The sequence below is a fragment of the Trichechus manatus genome, unplaced genomic scaffold, assembly GCF_000243295.1.
Source record: "Trichechus manatus latirostris isolate Lorelei unplaced genomic scaffold, TriManLat1.0 scaffold00071, whole genome shotgun sequence".
In the NCBI taxonomy this organism is placed as follows: domain Eukaryota; kingdom Metazoa; phylum Chordata; class Mammalia; order Sirenia; family Trichechidae; genus Trichechus; species Trichechus manatus.
In genome coordinates, this window is record NW_004444007.1 from 12,202,607 (window position 1) to 12,219,718 (window position 17,112).

Below are 17,112 nucleotides of genomic sequence, written 5' to 3' on the forward strand. Positions count from 1 at the left end.
ATGTCCGTAAATGTATATATTTCCATTTTTGTTTAAAAGAAAAGAAGGGTGAACCTCAAACCCTTGTATGAATATATGTTTGTATAAACGAAGGAAATCATAAGAAAGGATATTGCCAACATTATTCGTGAGTTTAGGGGAGTGAGGATTGGAAGGATGGGAGGGAGATTACTTATTTATCTCTATTAAAATTGTTAAGGAAATAAAGGTGGGGGGGGCTGCAATGGAAAAACTGGAAAGGATCAATGGAAATGGGATGCTTAATCTGAGTAGTTTTAGAGACTGGTTGGCTCCTAATTTCAGAACTGATTTCCGGCAGAGATTAGTTGAGTCAAGGCAGCTCCTGCATTGTTTTTCTAAGTTTGTTTATTGTTTCAGTGGGGGTGTTTTGGCTTGATAATCTTCCTAGATATGACTGATGCTTAATTTAGTGGAGCTTGGAATTTTTCTTTGTGTGTTGCTAATAAGCTTTTCCCTTGTTCTGGGAATTAAAATGCTTTCCTTTTTAGCCCAATTAAATTTATTAAAGGAAGGCCTCTATGAAAAGGCCATTCTTTGAGGTCTCTAAGTGGAATTGATTTGTCTTGAAAATTCTTCCTTCACTGGCTGTTAAAACATTTCATAGTTACTGAAGGCTTATTATGAAGGCTGTCTCAATATCTTCCCTCCAAAATGCTAAAGAATAATTTGGGCAGCAGTTCAGACTCTAAAAATGAAGATGGCTCAGTCTTCTCACAGACTGAACACAAATATTGTTGCAGCTTACTTGATTATGGCAGGTATGGCTGTTTAATTACTCCATTAACTGTTAGGTTACTTTAGAATGGGAGAAGAAAACATTTTCAGCATAAGGAAGTAGGAAGGATGGTTCAGAGCTTGGGTTCCAAGAGTTTTAAGATACATATTGTGGGTCAGCCTCGAGGAGTCACTTATCTTTTCTGAGTTGGCTTGCTCATGTGGTAAGTAGAATGCTACTACTTGCTATGTCTGCTTCTGGCTGTAAAGATCAAATAAGAGAGTGTAGGTAAAAGAATAAATGAAAGCACTGTTAATGGTGGTTAATGTCACAAATTATTTTCAGTCTTGATAGCATGAGAGCAGTGAAATGGGGCTAAGAAAAGTTTTCTACAAAATGGATAATTCTTTTGTGATATCATTCATGTATTTGATTATTACATTGTCAAGTTTTTATTGGGGAAGAGTGTGTACCATGAGGACAATGTATTTTAATATTTACTCTTAAACTGTATACATTTTTTTAATAGTTCTGTCCTTGGTAGTAGAACCTAGCCAACACTGAAAGTCCTGGAAAGAAAATTAAAATTCTAAAAAGAGAGTGAGCAGAGTGTATTGCCATTGAGGAAAGAGTTTGAAAATTCATTTCATTCCAGAATGTTAAGATATAATGTGACTCTTGAACTTTGGATTCCATCTTTTATATCTTTGCAACTGTGGGCAATTATCTTTTTGTTCTTCCATTTCTCATCTGTTAAGTGAGATAAAAATAAGCTACCTGTTATGATCATTTTGAGGGTAAAATGAACTGACGTATAAAGCACCTTGGGTTTAGTAGGTGTGTGACAGATATTTGTTTCTTTCTCCCCCACGTACACATACTCATTGATTCAAATATTGGATTAATCACTTAGATAAAGGCTTTGCAGAAAAAACGAATAGGAGAAGTGATAAAAATTCTTTGAATATCTGTTTTGTGTCTAGGTTGAAGTGTGATGTAATTTTTATTCTAAACAATTGCTTTATTTCCAACTTTACGCTCTTGTAATGAACTTTGAGGAAGCTATCTTTGTTATATTGGATTATTATTTTTTTGGATGAAATTTTATGAAAAACTTTAAACATTCAAAAGTAGAGGGAAAAGTATAAGTCATTATGCACCAAACTTATTACTTTATAATTGCTTAGTTGTTTTCCCCATGATTCAGAGTACTGATTCTTATATTAGAAATTATGAGTTCCTAAGTTAATTTTTATAAATTTTAGTGACATATTCATTCAAGCAACATTTGAGTACCTCTGTATGACAGGTACTGAATAAGTTCTGTTTTCTTTTTGAGTTTTTTATTGTTGCTACTGTATAAGAGAAACAATCCACTATTTAAAGATAAAATTTCATCACAATTACATGGAAATACTTTGTATTCAAGCTTTTGATTTATTTAGTTTTGGTTTATTAAACAAATCTGCTATATGTTACATGCTGAAAGAGCATAGAAGTCATTAGGATCTTGAAATCTATGTGGAAAAACTAGGAAGATTTAAGAGTTAAATAATACAGCATTACAATAATATGGGCAAGTACTTTGGGAATTTATAGAGAAGAAAGTATACAGTAGGTAGGAGAAGGCCTTGGGGTAGAATTGGGCTTGACATGAACATTGAAGAATGGGTAACATTTGAATAGGTAGGAAAAAGGAATAGGGAATTCCAAGTGGGAGAAATGAGTCAAGATTTACATCAAGTGTGTTATATTTGATAACTCGAATGGAAAGCTTGGTTTGACAAGTGTGGAAATTTGCTTAAAAAGGTGAAAACAGACTGAGGCAAGAAGCCTGGGATATCAGGTTGGGACATTTGAATTTGTATCCCTCAGGCAGTGGGGGAGTATTGAAGTTTTGAGAAGAGCCACGATGAATTCATATGTTGTAGCAAGCTTGTTCTGCTGGCAGCATGGGGTGGGGGGTGGGGGTGGGGAAGGAGGAGAAGAACAGGAATCTGGAAGATTAGTTTAACAGTGTTAAAGGGAAGTTTGACTGAGGTACCAAGATAGAGTAGAAGTTAGTTCTTTGCCGATAGTTTTGTGTACTGGTGCTTGAAAACCTCTCTGTCTTCCACAATAACTGGGGATTGCTCACCAGTAATTCTCTTGATGATGAACACATCTTTACTGCTTGTTGCTTAACCCTCCTTTAACCCCTAGGAATCCACCTCTCTGTTAAAATTGCTTCACCCTCATCCTTAGGACCTAGTGTGACGCATACCTGGGTTCTGGGAAACTTATGCATGCTTTTCACCAAGAAAGTCGTGTTGATCAGGCTAGCATGCACATCTAGTCCACTCAGCAATATTTCTGATTATAAATAAATACATTGGCATTCTAATGAATAAGTTTAGTCACCAGTCTGCTTGAGTCCAACCAACTCTGGGGCACCGACAACACTGAGTTTCTGGGCCTGCAAGACAGAGTCAGATCCCAGACTGGGAACTTGACTAGGTGAGGCTTCTTGATGGGCCAGAAAGCTGGCTCACCTTCCTCTCTGAATATCTGAACCTCGTAGTGTGCATTCTTTTTAGGTGTGTATATGTGGGTTGAATAAAGAATTCAGATTTGGACATGTTGAGTTTCAGGTAACATTGGAACAGTCATATGATTTTACACGTGGTAGATGCTTAATGAATGTTTAATTGCAATGAGTTGAATGAAAAGAGAAGTCGTAGGACTGGAGCATGAGTTTACGGCTGGAAATAGTGACAAAAGAGCTGTTAGGACAGAATAATAGTTTTGGGCTGCTAACCAAAAGGTCGGCAGTTAGAATCCACCAGCTGCTCCTTGGAAACCCTATGGGGCAGTTCACGCTGTCCTATAGGGTTGCTATGAGTTGGAATCAACTTGACGGCAACGGGTGTGGTTTATTATTTTTTTAGTATGTAGAAAAAGAAGAACCTTAGGGCTCAGGAAGTAGGAGGAAATCAAAGAAAGGGTGTGGTCAGACATGTATCCTAAAAACCAGCAGGGATGATGTCATGAAAGCCAAGGGAGGAATTTCAAGAACAGTGATCAAAGTGATGACGTTAAAACCAGCCCTCAGTGTTGGCTTAGGTAATTGGTGGGTTCTTTGTGTTTTAATTTCTTTACTTCTGTTTTACAGAAGGGCTGTGAAGGTGTTATAAATAGTTTTAGGAACAGTTGGACCTCTTCAAATAAATGAACTAAAAAAGGATTAGCTCTATTTTCGAAGGGGCTTAATATTTTATTTTGATTCTACTTTTAAACATTGAAATTAAACAAAATGAATAATTTTTTTTTTGTTTGTTCTCAGGTATGGTAAGTATTCTCAGCAACATAATAGTTCTGGGCATCTTCATTAAGTACAAGGAACTTCGGACACCCACAAATGCAATTATCATAAACCTGGCTGTCACTGATATAGGGGTCAGTAGCATTGGCTACCCCATGTCTGCTGCATCAGATCTGCATGGAAGTTGGAAGTTTGGATATGCAGGATGTCAGGTATTGGAGACATTTGGAATTAAAGTAAAATAAACTGGATCAATGAGATGTAAATTTAAATGTCTTAAAGAAATCCCGAGGGCTTAAATCAAGTAAGATATAGTAGGATAATAGATGTGGCGCTTTTATTGAAAACAGCTTTGAGAGTGACTGGGAAATATATTCTTTAATAAGAGAAATGAAATCACTAAGCATCATTATAGTTTCAAAATTCCCCCAACCCAAAGGAAAAAATGAAGCAACCAGCATTTACCTAGAGACAAAAAGTAGTTTTACATATTCAAGTGACTACCCTACTTTTCATCTGAAATAATAAAATAATGACTTAAGATTCCTAAGGAATGTACTTAAGCTACCATATTGTTGATTTTTTCTTATGGAAAGTTCTCCATGAGAATTGTTATTAAATATATTTCCTGTTATTTTTACTGACAAGGAAATGAGTTAATCTTAATTTACATTAGGATAGTAGGCAAATAAGGCTTTTGACCTAATTTTTTTTTTTTTAACAATTTACTATTTCAAGCCATTAAATGATAGAGAATAAAATGAGAGTAGTAGTGACTAGTGGACACCCATGTATGCTTCTATCAGTTTTGTCAAATCTTAAAGTTCTGCAATATGTGCTTCAGGTCATAGAAGAATGTAAGGAGAGGGAAGAGCAATTTTAAAGATATAAAACTTTATTGATACTGTTAAAGGTCACTGTGTATCACTCCCGATCCTATTCCCTCCTTCCCATGAATACTTACCTATTTCACTTCATATTTATGTGCCCATAAACTAGATGTAACACTATCTGAATATCTTAAATTTTGTGTAAATAACATGATATCGTTTGTATTATGCAATTTCCTTTTGATTGTCCAATATAGGGTCCTTGTAGAGTTGCTGAGTCGGAATCGACTCCACAGCAGTGGGTTTGGGTTTTTTTTTACTATGCCTTTGAAGTTTATACATGTTGCTGGATGTAGGTATTAAATTACTAATTTTAACTGCTACATAGTATGCCATTGTGTGACTATACCACAACTTACTCATTATTGAGCATTTGCTTCCAGTTTTTTTCTGCTACAAACAAGGCTTCAATAAATGTTCGTGTGCATGTCTCCTCCTTCAACATGCGAGCGTTTCTCTAGCCAGGTTTCTTAGGAGACGGATTGTTGGCTTGTACAGAACGCTCATCTTCAGCTTTATTAGATGTGGCAAATTGTTCTCCGAAACAGTCACACCAATTCTGAGAGCTTCTGTTGTATCTGGTCGTTACAGTTTGTACTCCGTTGAATACTTAATGTCGTTGTCAATCTTTTCTTACATCAGAAACATTCAGGTTTCCTCTTGTGTAAATAGCCCATTCATCCTTTGCTGCTCATTTTTGTGTTTTCTTTTTCTTGCTGATTGTGTATCTTCTCACTACTAATCTTTTGTTGGTTATATGCATTGCACCTACTTTATGATTTATTTTTGCACTCTGTTTATGACTTTTTTTGTGAATAGAAGTTTCACCTTCAGTCTTAAAATATTTTAAAAAAGGGTTTATTTAAATTAATGAAATCCCAAACACTCCATAAATGCCTTTATTAAACCAGTTACAATTTGACAAAAAAAGATTGATTTTAGAATTAGTAAAATAAACATTAAATATATTCTACCAATGGAATAAAAATTTAAATGTTTCTTGGAAAGGTGTTTAGAATAGTGGATTCTTTCCAATTTTGGCTTTCAGATTTATGCTGGATTAAATATCTTTTTTGGGATGGCAAGTATTGGATTACTCACCGTTGTGGCCGTGGATAGATACCTGATCATCTGCCATCCTGACATAGGTACAGCACTTTTCTGAGCTTTCTAAATGAATCCATCTCTTGCTTAAGTAGCAGTCCATACACATTCTCTTCAGAATATAAACATAATGTTGAATATGTCACAGCCAAAAAATTTTTTGTAGGTTGTCTTTTGGTGAAGTCTTTTGATGAAATGGGCAAAGGATATGAACACACACTTCCCCAAAGAAGACATTCAGGCAGCTAAAAGACACACGAGGAAATGCTCACCATCACTAGCTTTTAGAGAAACGCAAATCAAAACTACAATGAGATACAATCTCACCCTGACCTTACTGTCACGAATCAAAAAAAAAACAAAAAACAACCCCAGAAAATAAATATTGGAGAGGTTACAAGGAGACTAGAACTTTTATGCACTGCTGGTGGGAATGCAAAATGGTACAACCATTCTGGAAAACAATATGGTGCTTCCTTAAAAAGCTAGAAATAGAAATACGATACGATCCAGCAATCCCACTCCTAGGAATATATCCTAGAGAAATAAAAGCAGTCACACAAATAGACATATGCACACCCATGGTCATTGCCGCGTTATTCACAATAGCAAAAAGATGGAAACATCCTAAGTGTCCATCAACAGATGAATGGATAAACAAACGATGGTACATACACACAATGGAACACTACACAATGATAAAGAACAATGATGACTCTGCGCCACATCTCACAACATGAATGAACCTGAAGGGCATTATGATGAGTGAAATAAATCAATCACAAAAGGACAAATACTTTCTGAGATCACTATTACAAAAACAGATGAATATGTTTCCACACAGCAAGAAACGATCTTTGATGTTTACGAGGGAGGGGAGGGGTAGGGAGGAAAAAACACTAACTAGATAGTGGGTGAGTGGTGACTTTGGTAAAGGGTAAAGACAGTACACAATACTGAGGAAGTTAGCACAACTTGACCAGAAAGAAAGAAAAGAAAGAAAGAAACATATGGTTTGCAATCACAGTCAGTCATAGTCTCTCTGACACTCCCTGTTCCAAAGTCTCAATGATTTCCTATTGTAATTAGAATAAAATCCAAACTTCATAACATAGTCTTCAAGGCCCTTGTGGCCAGACCCCTGGTCTACCTTTCCAGCTTTGGCTGGAGCTGTTCTCACTTTGGGGGACTGGCCAGGCTCTCTCACTTCGGGACCTTTGTACATGCTGTTCCCTGTACCTGGAAAGCTCTTCCCCTGTTAATTCTCTGGCTGATCCTTTTTATCATTCAGGCTTCAGCTTACATGTCATTTTTTTCAGAATGTAAATTCATGTAGCTAGGCTTTGAGCGACTGAAAGTGTTCTGTAAAGAATCTCCTTGATAACTTTAAATCATCGGTTAAAACAAAGTGAAGGTATGGATCCCGTCATTGGCAAATGATGCTAATATTTCATATGCTTGTCGATAGGAAGAAGAATGACCTCTAACACATACGTCGGCATGATCCTGGGGGCCTGGATCAATGGCTTGCTTTGGGCTTTGTTGCCTATCACAGGGTGGGCGAGTTATGCCCCAGATCCTACTGGTGCCACCTGTACCATAAACTGGCGGAAAAACGATGTGTAAGAGACACGTTTACACTTTAAAATCAAATGCTACTAATGTAGACATTTTTTCACCATTTCACATTTAAGCTCAGATCACATGTTTCTCATACAGAGTGTGGCAGAGGGCTTCCCTGGTAGTGATGATGTGATTCAAGCAGAAACAAAACTGAGAAAATGAATTACGCTTCTTTGCAAGTGAAGGTCACCCAGCTCCGTCTCTCCCCCTTACTCTGTCCCTTCCTCTCTCTCCTCTGTCCCTTCCTGAGGCAGCAATGAAGGGTACAAATCACCCTTACAGTATTTGTACATCTCAGAGGTAGCACCTAGAGTGGGAAAAGGGACTGTTAGTGGAGCAAGACAGCATTCAGCTCTGGTGACAGTCCAGGCTGATACATCTTTTGAAGAAGGTCTGGTGAGAAAGCATTTTACGGGAATTACGCAGCCAAAGCACAGTACCTGCAAGGATACGCATGGTAGTTGGTGAGGCTCTTCTGTATTTCCCTGGGGAGAGACATTAATTCAGTTCATTAAAGAAAACAAGATTACTCAGAAAAACAAATAGAAATTTCTAAATATAAATTCTAGAACTTTTTCTGTAAAGGGTCAAAATGTAAATATTTTAGACTTCACAGGTTAGACAGTCTTCGACACAACTATTCAACTCTGCCACTGTACTGTGAAAGCAGCCATAGATAATATGTAAATGAATGTGTGGCTGTGTTCCAATAAAACTTTATTTACAAAGACAAGTGGCAGGCTGGTTTTAGCCTGAGGCCATAGTTTACCAACTCCTGGTCTAAATGAACTAAAAGTCAACTATACGTCCTAAGATATTTAATAATATGACTGCAGGACAATGCCAGTATTATTTCTAATTATTGTCTCCTCTTTCCCATCCCCCTATTTAGGATATTAAATGAGTAGTTATAATTGCTTTTTCTTATTTTCAGATCTTTCGTTTCTTACACGATGACAGTTATTGCGATGAATTTTGTTGTGCCCCTAGCAGTGATGTTTTACTGCTATTATCACGTCACTCAATCTATTAAACATCATTCTGCTAGTAACTGTGCTGAGTACCTCAACAGGGACTGGTCAGATCAGTTAGATGTAACAAAGGTAAGAAGTCCAAGTCCTTAAAACAGTGTTGGTAATCAAGCTTTTACACACACGTAGTAAGAGTCCCTTGCCTCACAGCAGTCACCTCCCCCCATCTCCAATCCTCCCTCTCCTGCTCTTTCTTCTGGTGTTTACCTCCACGTTTCTAAATGATATGCTTATTTGTTCTTTTGGATTTTTTGGTTTGATTTCCTACTGTGGAAGATGAAGATTTGTTTCTCTTATATCACTAAACTTCCCTTCTTCTCCCCCCATCTTTCTTTCTCCCCATCCTGTCAGTATAATGATAACAATATCTGAGTATATTTAGAGTTAATGTTTACATTATCGTGACTATATAAATTTTATTTTCTGCAGGTATCTGTAGGGTACAGTGATTCACATTTCTTTTTTTATTCAACTTTTTTCTTTGGAGTTAATCATTCATTCATTTATTTACCCCCCCCCCCCTTTTTTTTTCTGTAGTTTTGTTTGCTTACTGTTCTGTTTACCTGTCACTAATTCATCCCTAAACTCTCCCCTGGAAGTGTCAGTCTCCTCTCAGTATGTTCAGACACATTAGGGAATAGATTCATTTTACCCTTTTCTTGGAGCTACCCCTCCTGGCACTCTCCAGCCCCTTACTCTACTCTGGACTGGCTGTTCTCTAGGACTACTGCCCAGAAAGCTGTCATTCTCAGATCTCCCTTCATCAGAAAACAAAACAATCAACCAAAAAAACAAAAAAAAACCAAACCCAGTGTCATCGAGCTGATTCCGACTCATGGCAACACTGTGTGTTACAGAGGAGAACTGTTCTATAAGGTTTTCTTCGTTGTAATCTTCACAGAAGCAGAGCACCAGGTCTTTCTTCCATGGTGCTGCTGGGTGGGTTTGAACTGCCAACCTTTTGGTTAGTAGTTGAGCGCAAACCATCACCTCTGGAAGTGCCCTTGGCTTTTGTGCTGGGTCAGATCCTCTATTTTCTTGATTGCATATTTTCCTTTTTTCTTGATATATTCCCTCTGATTTGGTGGAGCACATTCTCCAGCAGATTCCTGAGAAAGATACAACCAACCAAACACCAAAGCTGGTGCCACTGAGTCTATTCCGACTCACAGTGAACCTATAGGACAGAGTAGAACTGCCCCATAGAATTTCCCAGGAGCAGCTGGTTGATTATAACTGCTGACCTTTTGGTTAGCAGCTGAGCTCTTAACTACTGCACCACTAGGGCTCCAGGAAGGATACAAGGGAGTTAAATTTTTTAAGACTTTGCATGCCTGAAAATGTCTTAATTCTACTGTCAAATTTGACTGATAGTTTACCATGTATAGAATTCTAGGTAGAAATGATTTTCAAAGAATTTTGAAGGCTTTATAGTTTCCTAGCTTCTAGTATTGCTATTGTGAAGGCTGATGGCATTCTGATGACATTCTTTGTAGGGATCTGTGTGGTCTCTCTGGGAGCTTGTAGGACCTTCTCTCTCTGTCCCCTTTTCTGAAAGTTCACACTGATATGCCCGGTGTGGGTCTTTATATATCCACCTGCTGGGTACTGGGTGAGTGCTTTCAGTGAGGAGGCTCATGTTGTCCACCTCTGGGAGAGCTCTTGTATTATTTTTCTTGGGATTCCCTCCGCTCTGTTTTCTCTCCCTGGAACACCTTTTATTTGGATACTTGATCTCCTGGATTTGTCTTCTAATTTTCTTAAATTTTGTCTTCTATTTCCTCTCTCTCTTTTTTAAATCCTGCTTTCTGGCAGATTTCTCCAGCCATATCCAGGGCTGGGACTAGGATGAAGAGAGTGAGACCCTCACCTTGGGTGCAAAATTTAAGGGGGCACCAAAAAACTGAGTAATCAAGAAATGCAATATTTTAATGCAATATTTAAAAAAATTGAAAATAAATTTAAAAAAATCCATGATGAACAAAATATAAAATATAAAATTTTAAATAAAGACAGCATTGGACCCTGCACTTGAAGACTTACTCACCTGCCTCACACTCATCTCAGCCCTGACTACGTCTTTCAACTTTTCTATTGCATTTTAAACATTTCTGGTATTACTTTTATAGGTATGATAAAAACTATTTTTTATAGCTAAAGGAGTTATTTTATACCGTAAGCTCCTTTTTAAATAGCCTCCTCTTCTTGTTTTACGGATGTATTAAAAAAAACAACCAGTTGCTGTCGAGTTGATTCAGACTCACGGCAATCCCACTTGTTTCAGAGTAGAACTGTGTGTTCCGTAGAGATTTCTTGGCTGTAATCTTTACATAAGCAGATTACCAGGACTTTTCAGATTACCATGGTAGTGCTGGGTGGGTTTGAACTGCCAACTTTTAGATTAGTAGTTGAGCTCAGACCGTTAGCGCCACCTAGGGACCCCTACGGATATGTATCTTCTCTTATTTTGTGATGATGAACACATATATTTACATATTATATATATAAGTATATAAGTAATAAATGCACATTTATTTACATTACATACATATGTATATTTACTTACATTTCTTTTTGTTCACTATATCTTTTCTGTTTCCCTGGAACTCCTGCACTGCTCTGGTCTCTGTCAGTTTGTTTTCTCAATAGCTGGTGGTCAATGCCTGTCCCCTCAGATTTAAGAACGGTGCACTAAAAAGCTGATCATAAGCTCCGGAGGTGGTGCTCTTTAGCTGTTTATACTGGAGAATCTCCAGCCATCTGTATTTCTAGGTATTTTCTTCTGGACTGGTCCATTTCCAAGGGGAAGATTGTTTCCCATTCCTGTCTGGGAGGTATACGTCTGTCTACCAGTATTCCTGGGGCTCAGAGCGGGGAGCAGCATGAAGTATCCCTCTTTGCAGTGCAGTACGCCAGCACCCAGCTGAGTCCCCCAGTCCTGAGTTTCCCTGCTTTAACCTCTGCTAGACCGCATCTCTGGGGCTCTTTCAGGGAGAGGAAAGGGCACTTGCTTGGCTGAGTGGCGAGGGCATTCGGAAACCTAGCTTCTTCTTTTTGCAGATTGTCAACCCGTTCTCCAGTTTTCAGTTCCCTGTGCGTGCCTCCGTTCAGTTATCTCTTACCTCCAATTTCCGAGACTTTCTGGAATTCGGTGGAATGAATTAGTCTGTATCTGGTTTTCCCTCACTGCTGTCTGGCTTTTTTCTTTTCCTTTTTTTCCCTTAAATCGTTCTCAAGTCATCTGTTACTTGTCCAATTGTTATTCAGTTTCCATTAAAAAAAAAAAAATCTAGTGTCCAATCACTGATTCTCTGTCCTTAGGGGTTTTTGTCTTTTTAAAATCTTTTTTTCATCATTTTAGTGTGGTTAGTGTGTGATCAGAAGGGAGCAATGTAAAGGGTTTACTTTTCCATTTAAAAAAGATATAACGGAGCTCCTTGACAAAAATATCTGCACTATACATATCCTATATCCAGTACAAATGTACTGTGTTAGAATTCACTGAGCTCAACACAGCATTTTCTTTTTCTTCCAGTTTGAGTTTAGAAAGTTATTTTTCAGACTTGCAGATAATGACAGTGAGAAAAAGCAATGCCAGCAGCTCATAGCACAGTTATGAGAAGTGGGTTAGAAATGGATTTTCATCTGCCTCTCATGAAAGCCAGCTTTTGTATCCTTTCCTGACACTTCAGTCCCCTGACACACCAAAATAAAGAAGCTATTCTTTACATTTGTGTAACTTTCTTAAAAACGATGCAGTTTATTGATCGATATATTCATTACACAAGCTCTTGTTATCATAGGTGGCTTCATGCACCTAAGCAAAATACATCGAGGGAAAAACTTAGCTATTTCTTTCATGTCACTAACAACATAGACCTGTTCCAATTCCAATATAGATAGTTTTCCATGCTATTTTAAATACTGGGTTTGGTGAATATTTATTTCTTTTACAGATGTCTGTGATAATGATACTAATGTTTCTGGTGGCTTGGTCCCCTTATTCCATTGTGTGCTTATGGGCTTCTTTTGGTGACCCAAAGAAGATTCCACCCTCTGTGGCCATCATAGCTCCACTGTTCGCAAAGTCTTCTACATTCTACAATCCCTGTATTTATGCGGTTGCTAATAAAAAGTAAGTAATGTCTAAAAGGCTTTCTGAATAAACAAATTGATACAAGAATGTTAAAAGACAATGGATAATGTTCTAAGACTTCTGCAGAGGTAAGTGGTAGAAATTCACTTCAAACTAGTGTAAACAAAAAGGATGTTTGGTTCATGCAACTGAAAAATACAGCAGCCTTTGGGACCTGAAATGCTTACATCTCTAGTTTGGTAACAGGCTTTCCCACGTGGTGGCAGAGATGATCATGGATAATCCAAGACCCAAGTTCTGAAGCAATTCCAAATGCGAGCTTCAGCTCAGACGGCTGTTTTGCGGAAAAGTCCCCACGAGGTCCCTGGTCAGTTCAACTTGATTCACATGGCTAGCCAGTTGCCGTTGAATAGATTCCAACTCACGGTGACCCCATGTGTGCTAGAGTAGAACTAGGTTTTCAATGGCTGATTTTCTGGAACTAGATCACCCGTCCTTTCTTCCAAGGTGTCTATGGATGGACTGGAACCTCCAACCTTTTGGTTAGCAGTCAAGCACATTAACCATTTGTATCACCCTTACTCCACCCAAAATATATGGAATGGGTTTTCCAAAAGATGTTGTTGTTGCTGACTCATGGTGAATCCATACGTTACAGAGTAGAACTGCCCTATAGGGTTTTCTTGGCTGTAATCTTAGTGAAAGCAGAGCACCAGGACCTTTCTTATGCAGCACCACTGGGTAGGTTCGAACCACCAACCTTTAGTTTAGCAATCCAGTACAAACTGTGCTATCTAGGGAGCTTTTCCAAAAGATAGAGCAGTTCTATTACTGGAAAATGGACAAGGCAGTGTTGTGCTCCCTATGTGGGTAGCACAGTTATATATTTACCAGAAAGAAAATTTATCACCCAAGTACAAGAGAAAAATCCAGTGCTAACATAAAGGGTTCCAGGAATCAGTAGTTATTCAGGATAATAAAGAATCCCCCTCTCCCTCTGATTTTTGGACTCAGCAAGGATTTCCTCTCCTGCTTCCTCAGTGGAGATGACATTCTTTCATTTCCTTTTATTGCTGGAAAAATGGAATGAATCTATCTACTGTGCTTAAATATTTGGCCAGAAAATGTAATAGAGGTTAGGTAATTTGAACCTGAAATGCCAAACTGCTTTTTTAAAAACTTGTGTATTTATGCACATGTTTGGAGATCAGCTTTAGCTACAGATATGAGAGGTGAAGAACAAAAGTTTTAAGACCAAACAGACCAAGGATGAAGAATAAAGAACATATTTTAAATTCAGAGCCTGTTAGTAGTTCTTTTGCGTTTGTCAGTTTTTCTCAAACCCCCTTAATTTCGGCTGGCCTTTGCTCAGAACAACCCATACCCATTGCCGTTGAATCGATTCCAACAGAGGTATGAAATACATATCCTTAGATAAAAAAAAAAAAAATTGCAGCTGACATTAGAAGTGTCATTTTAAATGCACGTAATTATTGGACTATTGTTGGAAGTCGTCAATGTTTATAAGCAATAGTACAAAATTGATCTTTAGCTGTACCATTTACCTTATACTTTTGTAAAGGTTGGGAGGGAGTCTCTGAGTGACACAAACAGTTAAAGCACTGAACTACTAACCAAAAGGTTGGCGGTTTGAATCCACACAGAGGTGCCTTGGAAGAAAGGCCTCACACTCTAATGAAGATGTTAAAATCGGAGGCGGACATTTATTTTGTAGATGTCGGTTGTACTAGTGGCACCTTATTCATATTTGAAAATGTTTTAAGAGTTCCAAGTCATTGTAAGATGATGCCAGATTTCCTCTTCTTTATCGTAGGTTCCGGAGGGCGATGTTTGCCATGCTGAAATGTCAGACTCACCAAGCAGTGCCTGTGATGAGTATTTTACCAATGAACGTGTCTCAAAACCCATTGGCTTCTGGAAGCGTCTGAAATAGGAGAGAAAAGCACACACCATCAAAACATTTTATTTACTTTTTTTGCAGTGTTTTATTTTTATTTTATATTCGATCCCATTTGGTTTAAATGCAGACATAGATGAATGTCCTATTAGACTGCAGGTCCATCAAGTGTGGCACATGGTTCTGTTCATGCAGTGGCTGCTGTGGTGTGTGTTTCTTTATTTCATTGTATGTAAACTTGTTGCTCATCTCCTGTTATGGCCCCAGGCTCACGAGATTAAGGCCTCTACGCTCTTCTCCCTGTCGGCACACATGACGTCATACTGATGGCCTGCTAACTTGTTAGGGTCCTCCATTAGCCTAGAAGCAGCTGCTATGTTAATGTTAGAATAAATTAACAACAATAATAAATTATATAATATTATATCATAATAAATAATTACTGTAATAAGTTGTTGGATATTCCTGGCTAGAATAAAAAAACATTTTTTTTTGCATTTCAAAATATTAAATTTTTTAATGCAATTAACTTATACCACTTTACAAAAAGAATTAAATGAACATTAAACACTATTGCTTCTAAATCACTTCTGTCCATCAGTGCACTTATACATTTTCTGTAGCAATATAATCTCTGTCGTTGTGTATTCAGCGTTTTTCAATTACCATTTTTCTGCAGGTGTATTTCCATATATTTGACATTAGAATTGAGCTCAATGAGAATGGGAATTTTGCTCTGTTTTGTTCTTTGACTTATCTTCAGCACCTAGACCCATCTTGCCTGGCACATAGTAGGCACTCAATAAATGTTTATTGAATGTTGAATGAATTTGTTGACTCCACATATTTGTCATTCTAAACGACCATTAAGCCTAGCATGTTAATTTATCATTGTCTAATAATTTAGTATCAGTGGGCATTTACATTGCTTTCCATTTTTAGTTTCGTGGATGCACCGCTGGGAACATTTTAATACAAACAAGGTTTTTTTGTAGAGGGGGTGGGTATTTTATTTGTGTGTCTCCTCAGGCTGGAATTATTGGATAAAAATAGTATCTTCGTTGCTAGCTTGCTCTCTGGAAAGGCTGAATTAATTTGCACTGCCATTGGCAGTATATAAGTACCCTTTCCCCTTCATAGTCTTGCTAACAGTGTGCCATATTATTAATTTTTTAAACCATGAGTTATATACAGTTACTTAAAGTTATTTTATTTCACATTTCTTTAACTGCTAGTAAGGCTGTATATCTTTGCATAACGTATTTTCTTAGTTTTTTGTTTGTAAATTGTCTCGTTAGCATCTTTGATTGCATATTAAATAAAATCATGGTAGTAATCTTTCATCTGTACAACTCTATGTATTTGGGCTGGTAAGCTGCTATAATATTCTAACTTATTTCCCCACCGTCTGCCTTTCTGTACTGCAATCAATACATTAATTTTATAACTAAAATAATCTTTCAAAAATAAAGTTTCTATCCCATAATTCTCCAACTCAAATAAACCTCCAGTTGCCTGCCAAGTAAATGGAAGCCCCTCAGTTTAAAACAGACTTTCCAGCTTTTTGTCTTTTCTCCGTGGCCAAATTAAAATGTTTGGTATTCCCAGAGGGCTCTGAATGCTTTTGTGCCACTAGTTCTTCGCTCATTCTGTTCCCTGTAGCTGAGCCACTGACAGAGAAAACAGGCAGAGTGAGACTCTGTGCCTAAGGTCACAGAGCCAGTGAACGGCCAGACATTTATAATATTGTCTAGAAAATTGATTCTGTATTCCAATTTGTAAAGCCTTGAACTCATTTCCAGCAACTAGCAGGGACATCTTTGTTTCAAACGTACAGGTCTTCAACAATGATAACCTTATCTTAATACTGCCTTAATCAATTAACTTGCTTACATGATGAGACTTGGAAGTCCTGGCTTTTGTTACAAGACTCCCTTTAATTCCTTAGTTTACTAATTTCTGATGTTTTTGAATAAAAAACCAGAACTCATTGCCATCAAGTCAATTCTAATTCATAGCGACCCTATAGGACAGAGCAGACTGCCCCACAGGGTTTCCAAGGAGCACCTGGCGGATTTGAACTGCCAACCTTTTTTTTTTTAAAAAAAATTGTTGTTATTGTTCTTTAGATGAAGGTTTACAGAATAGTTCCTCATTAAACAGTCAGTACACATGTTGTTTTTTGACATTGGTTAACAACCCCATGACAAGTCAACACGCTCCTTTCTTGACCTTGAGGACCTTTTTTTGGTGAAAATATACATAGCCAAAGTTACACCATTTTGAAAGTTTCTACATGTACAATTCAGGGACATTGATTACATTCTTCTAGTTGTGCTGCTATTCTCACTATCCTTTTCCAAATTATTCCATCACCATTATCTTCAACTCACTGTCCCCTAGGCTTCCCATC

The 17,112-nt window shown here is 37.6% G+C and overlaps 1 protein-coding gene across 1 annotated transcript; it reads left to right on the top strand.

Moving 5' to 3' along the window:
• The first annotated feature begins 220 nt into the window (after window positions 1-220).
• Window positions 221-16,099, top strand: RRH (retinal pigment epithelium-derived rhodopsin homolog). The gene is given in 8 exon segments (XM_004380256.3): window positions 221-747; window positions 749-779; window positions 4,059-4,249; window positions 5,976-6,075; window positions 7,500-7,653; window positions 8,589-8,757; window positions 12,642-12,820; window positions 14,616-16,099. Coding segments are annotated over 8 exon segments (1,014 nt in total). The 5' UTR covers window positions 221-672; the 3' UTR covers window positions 14,731-16,099.
• Window positions 16,100-17,112: the final 1,013 nt, after the last annotated feature.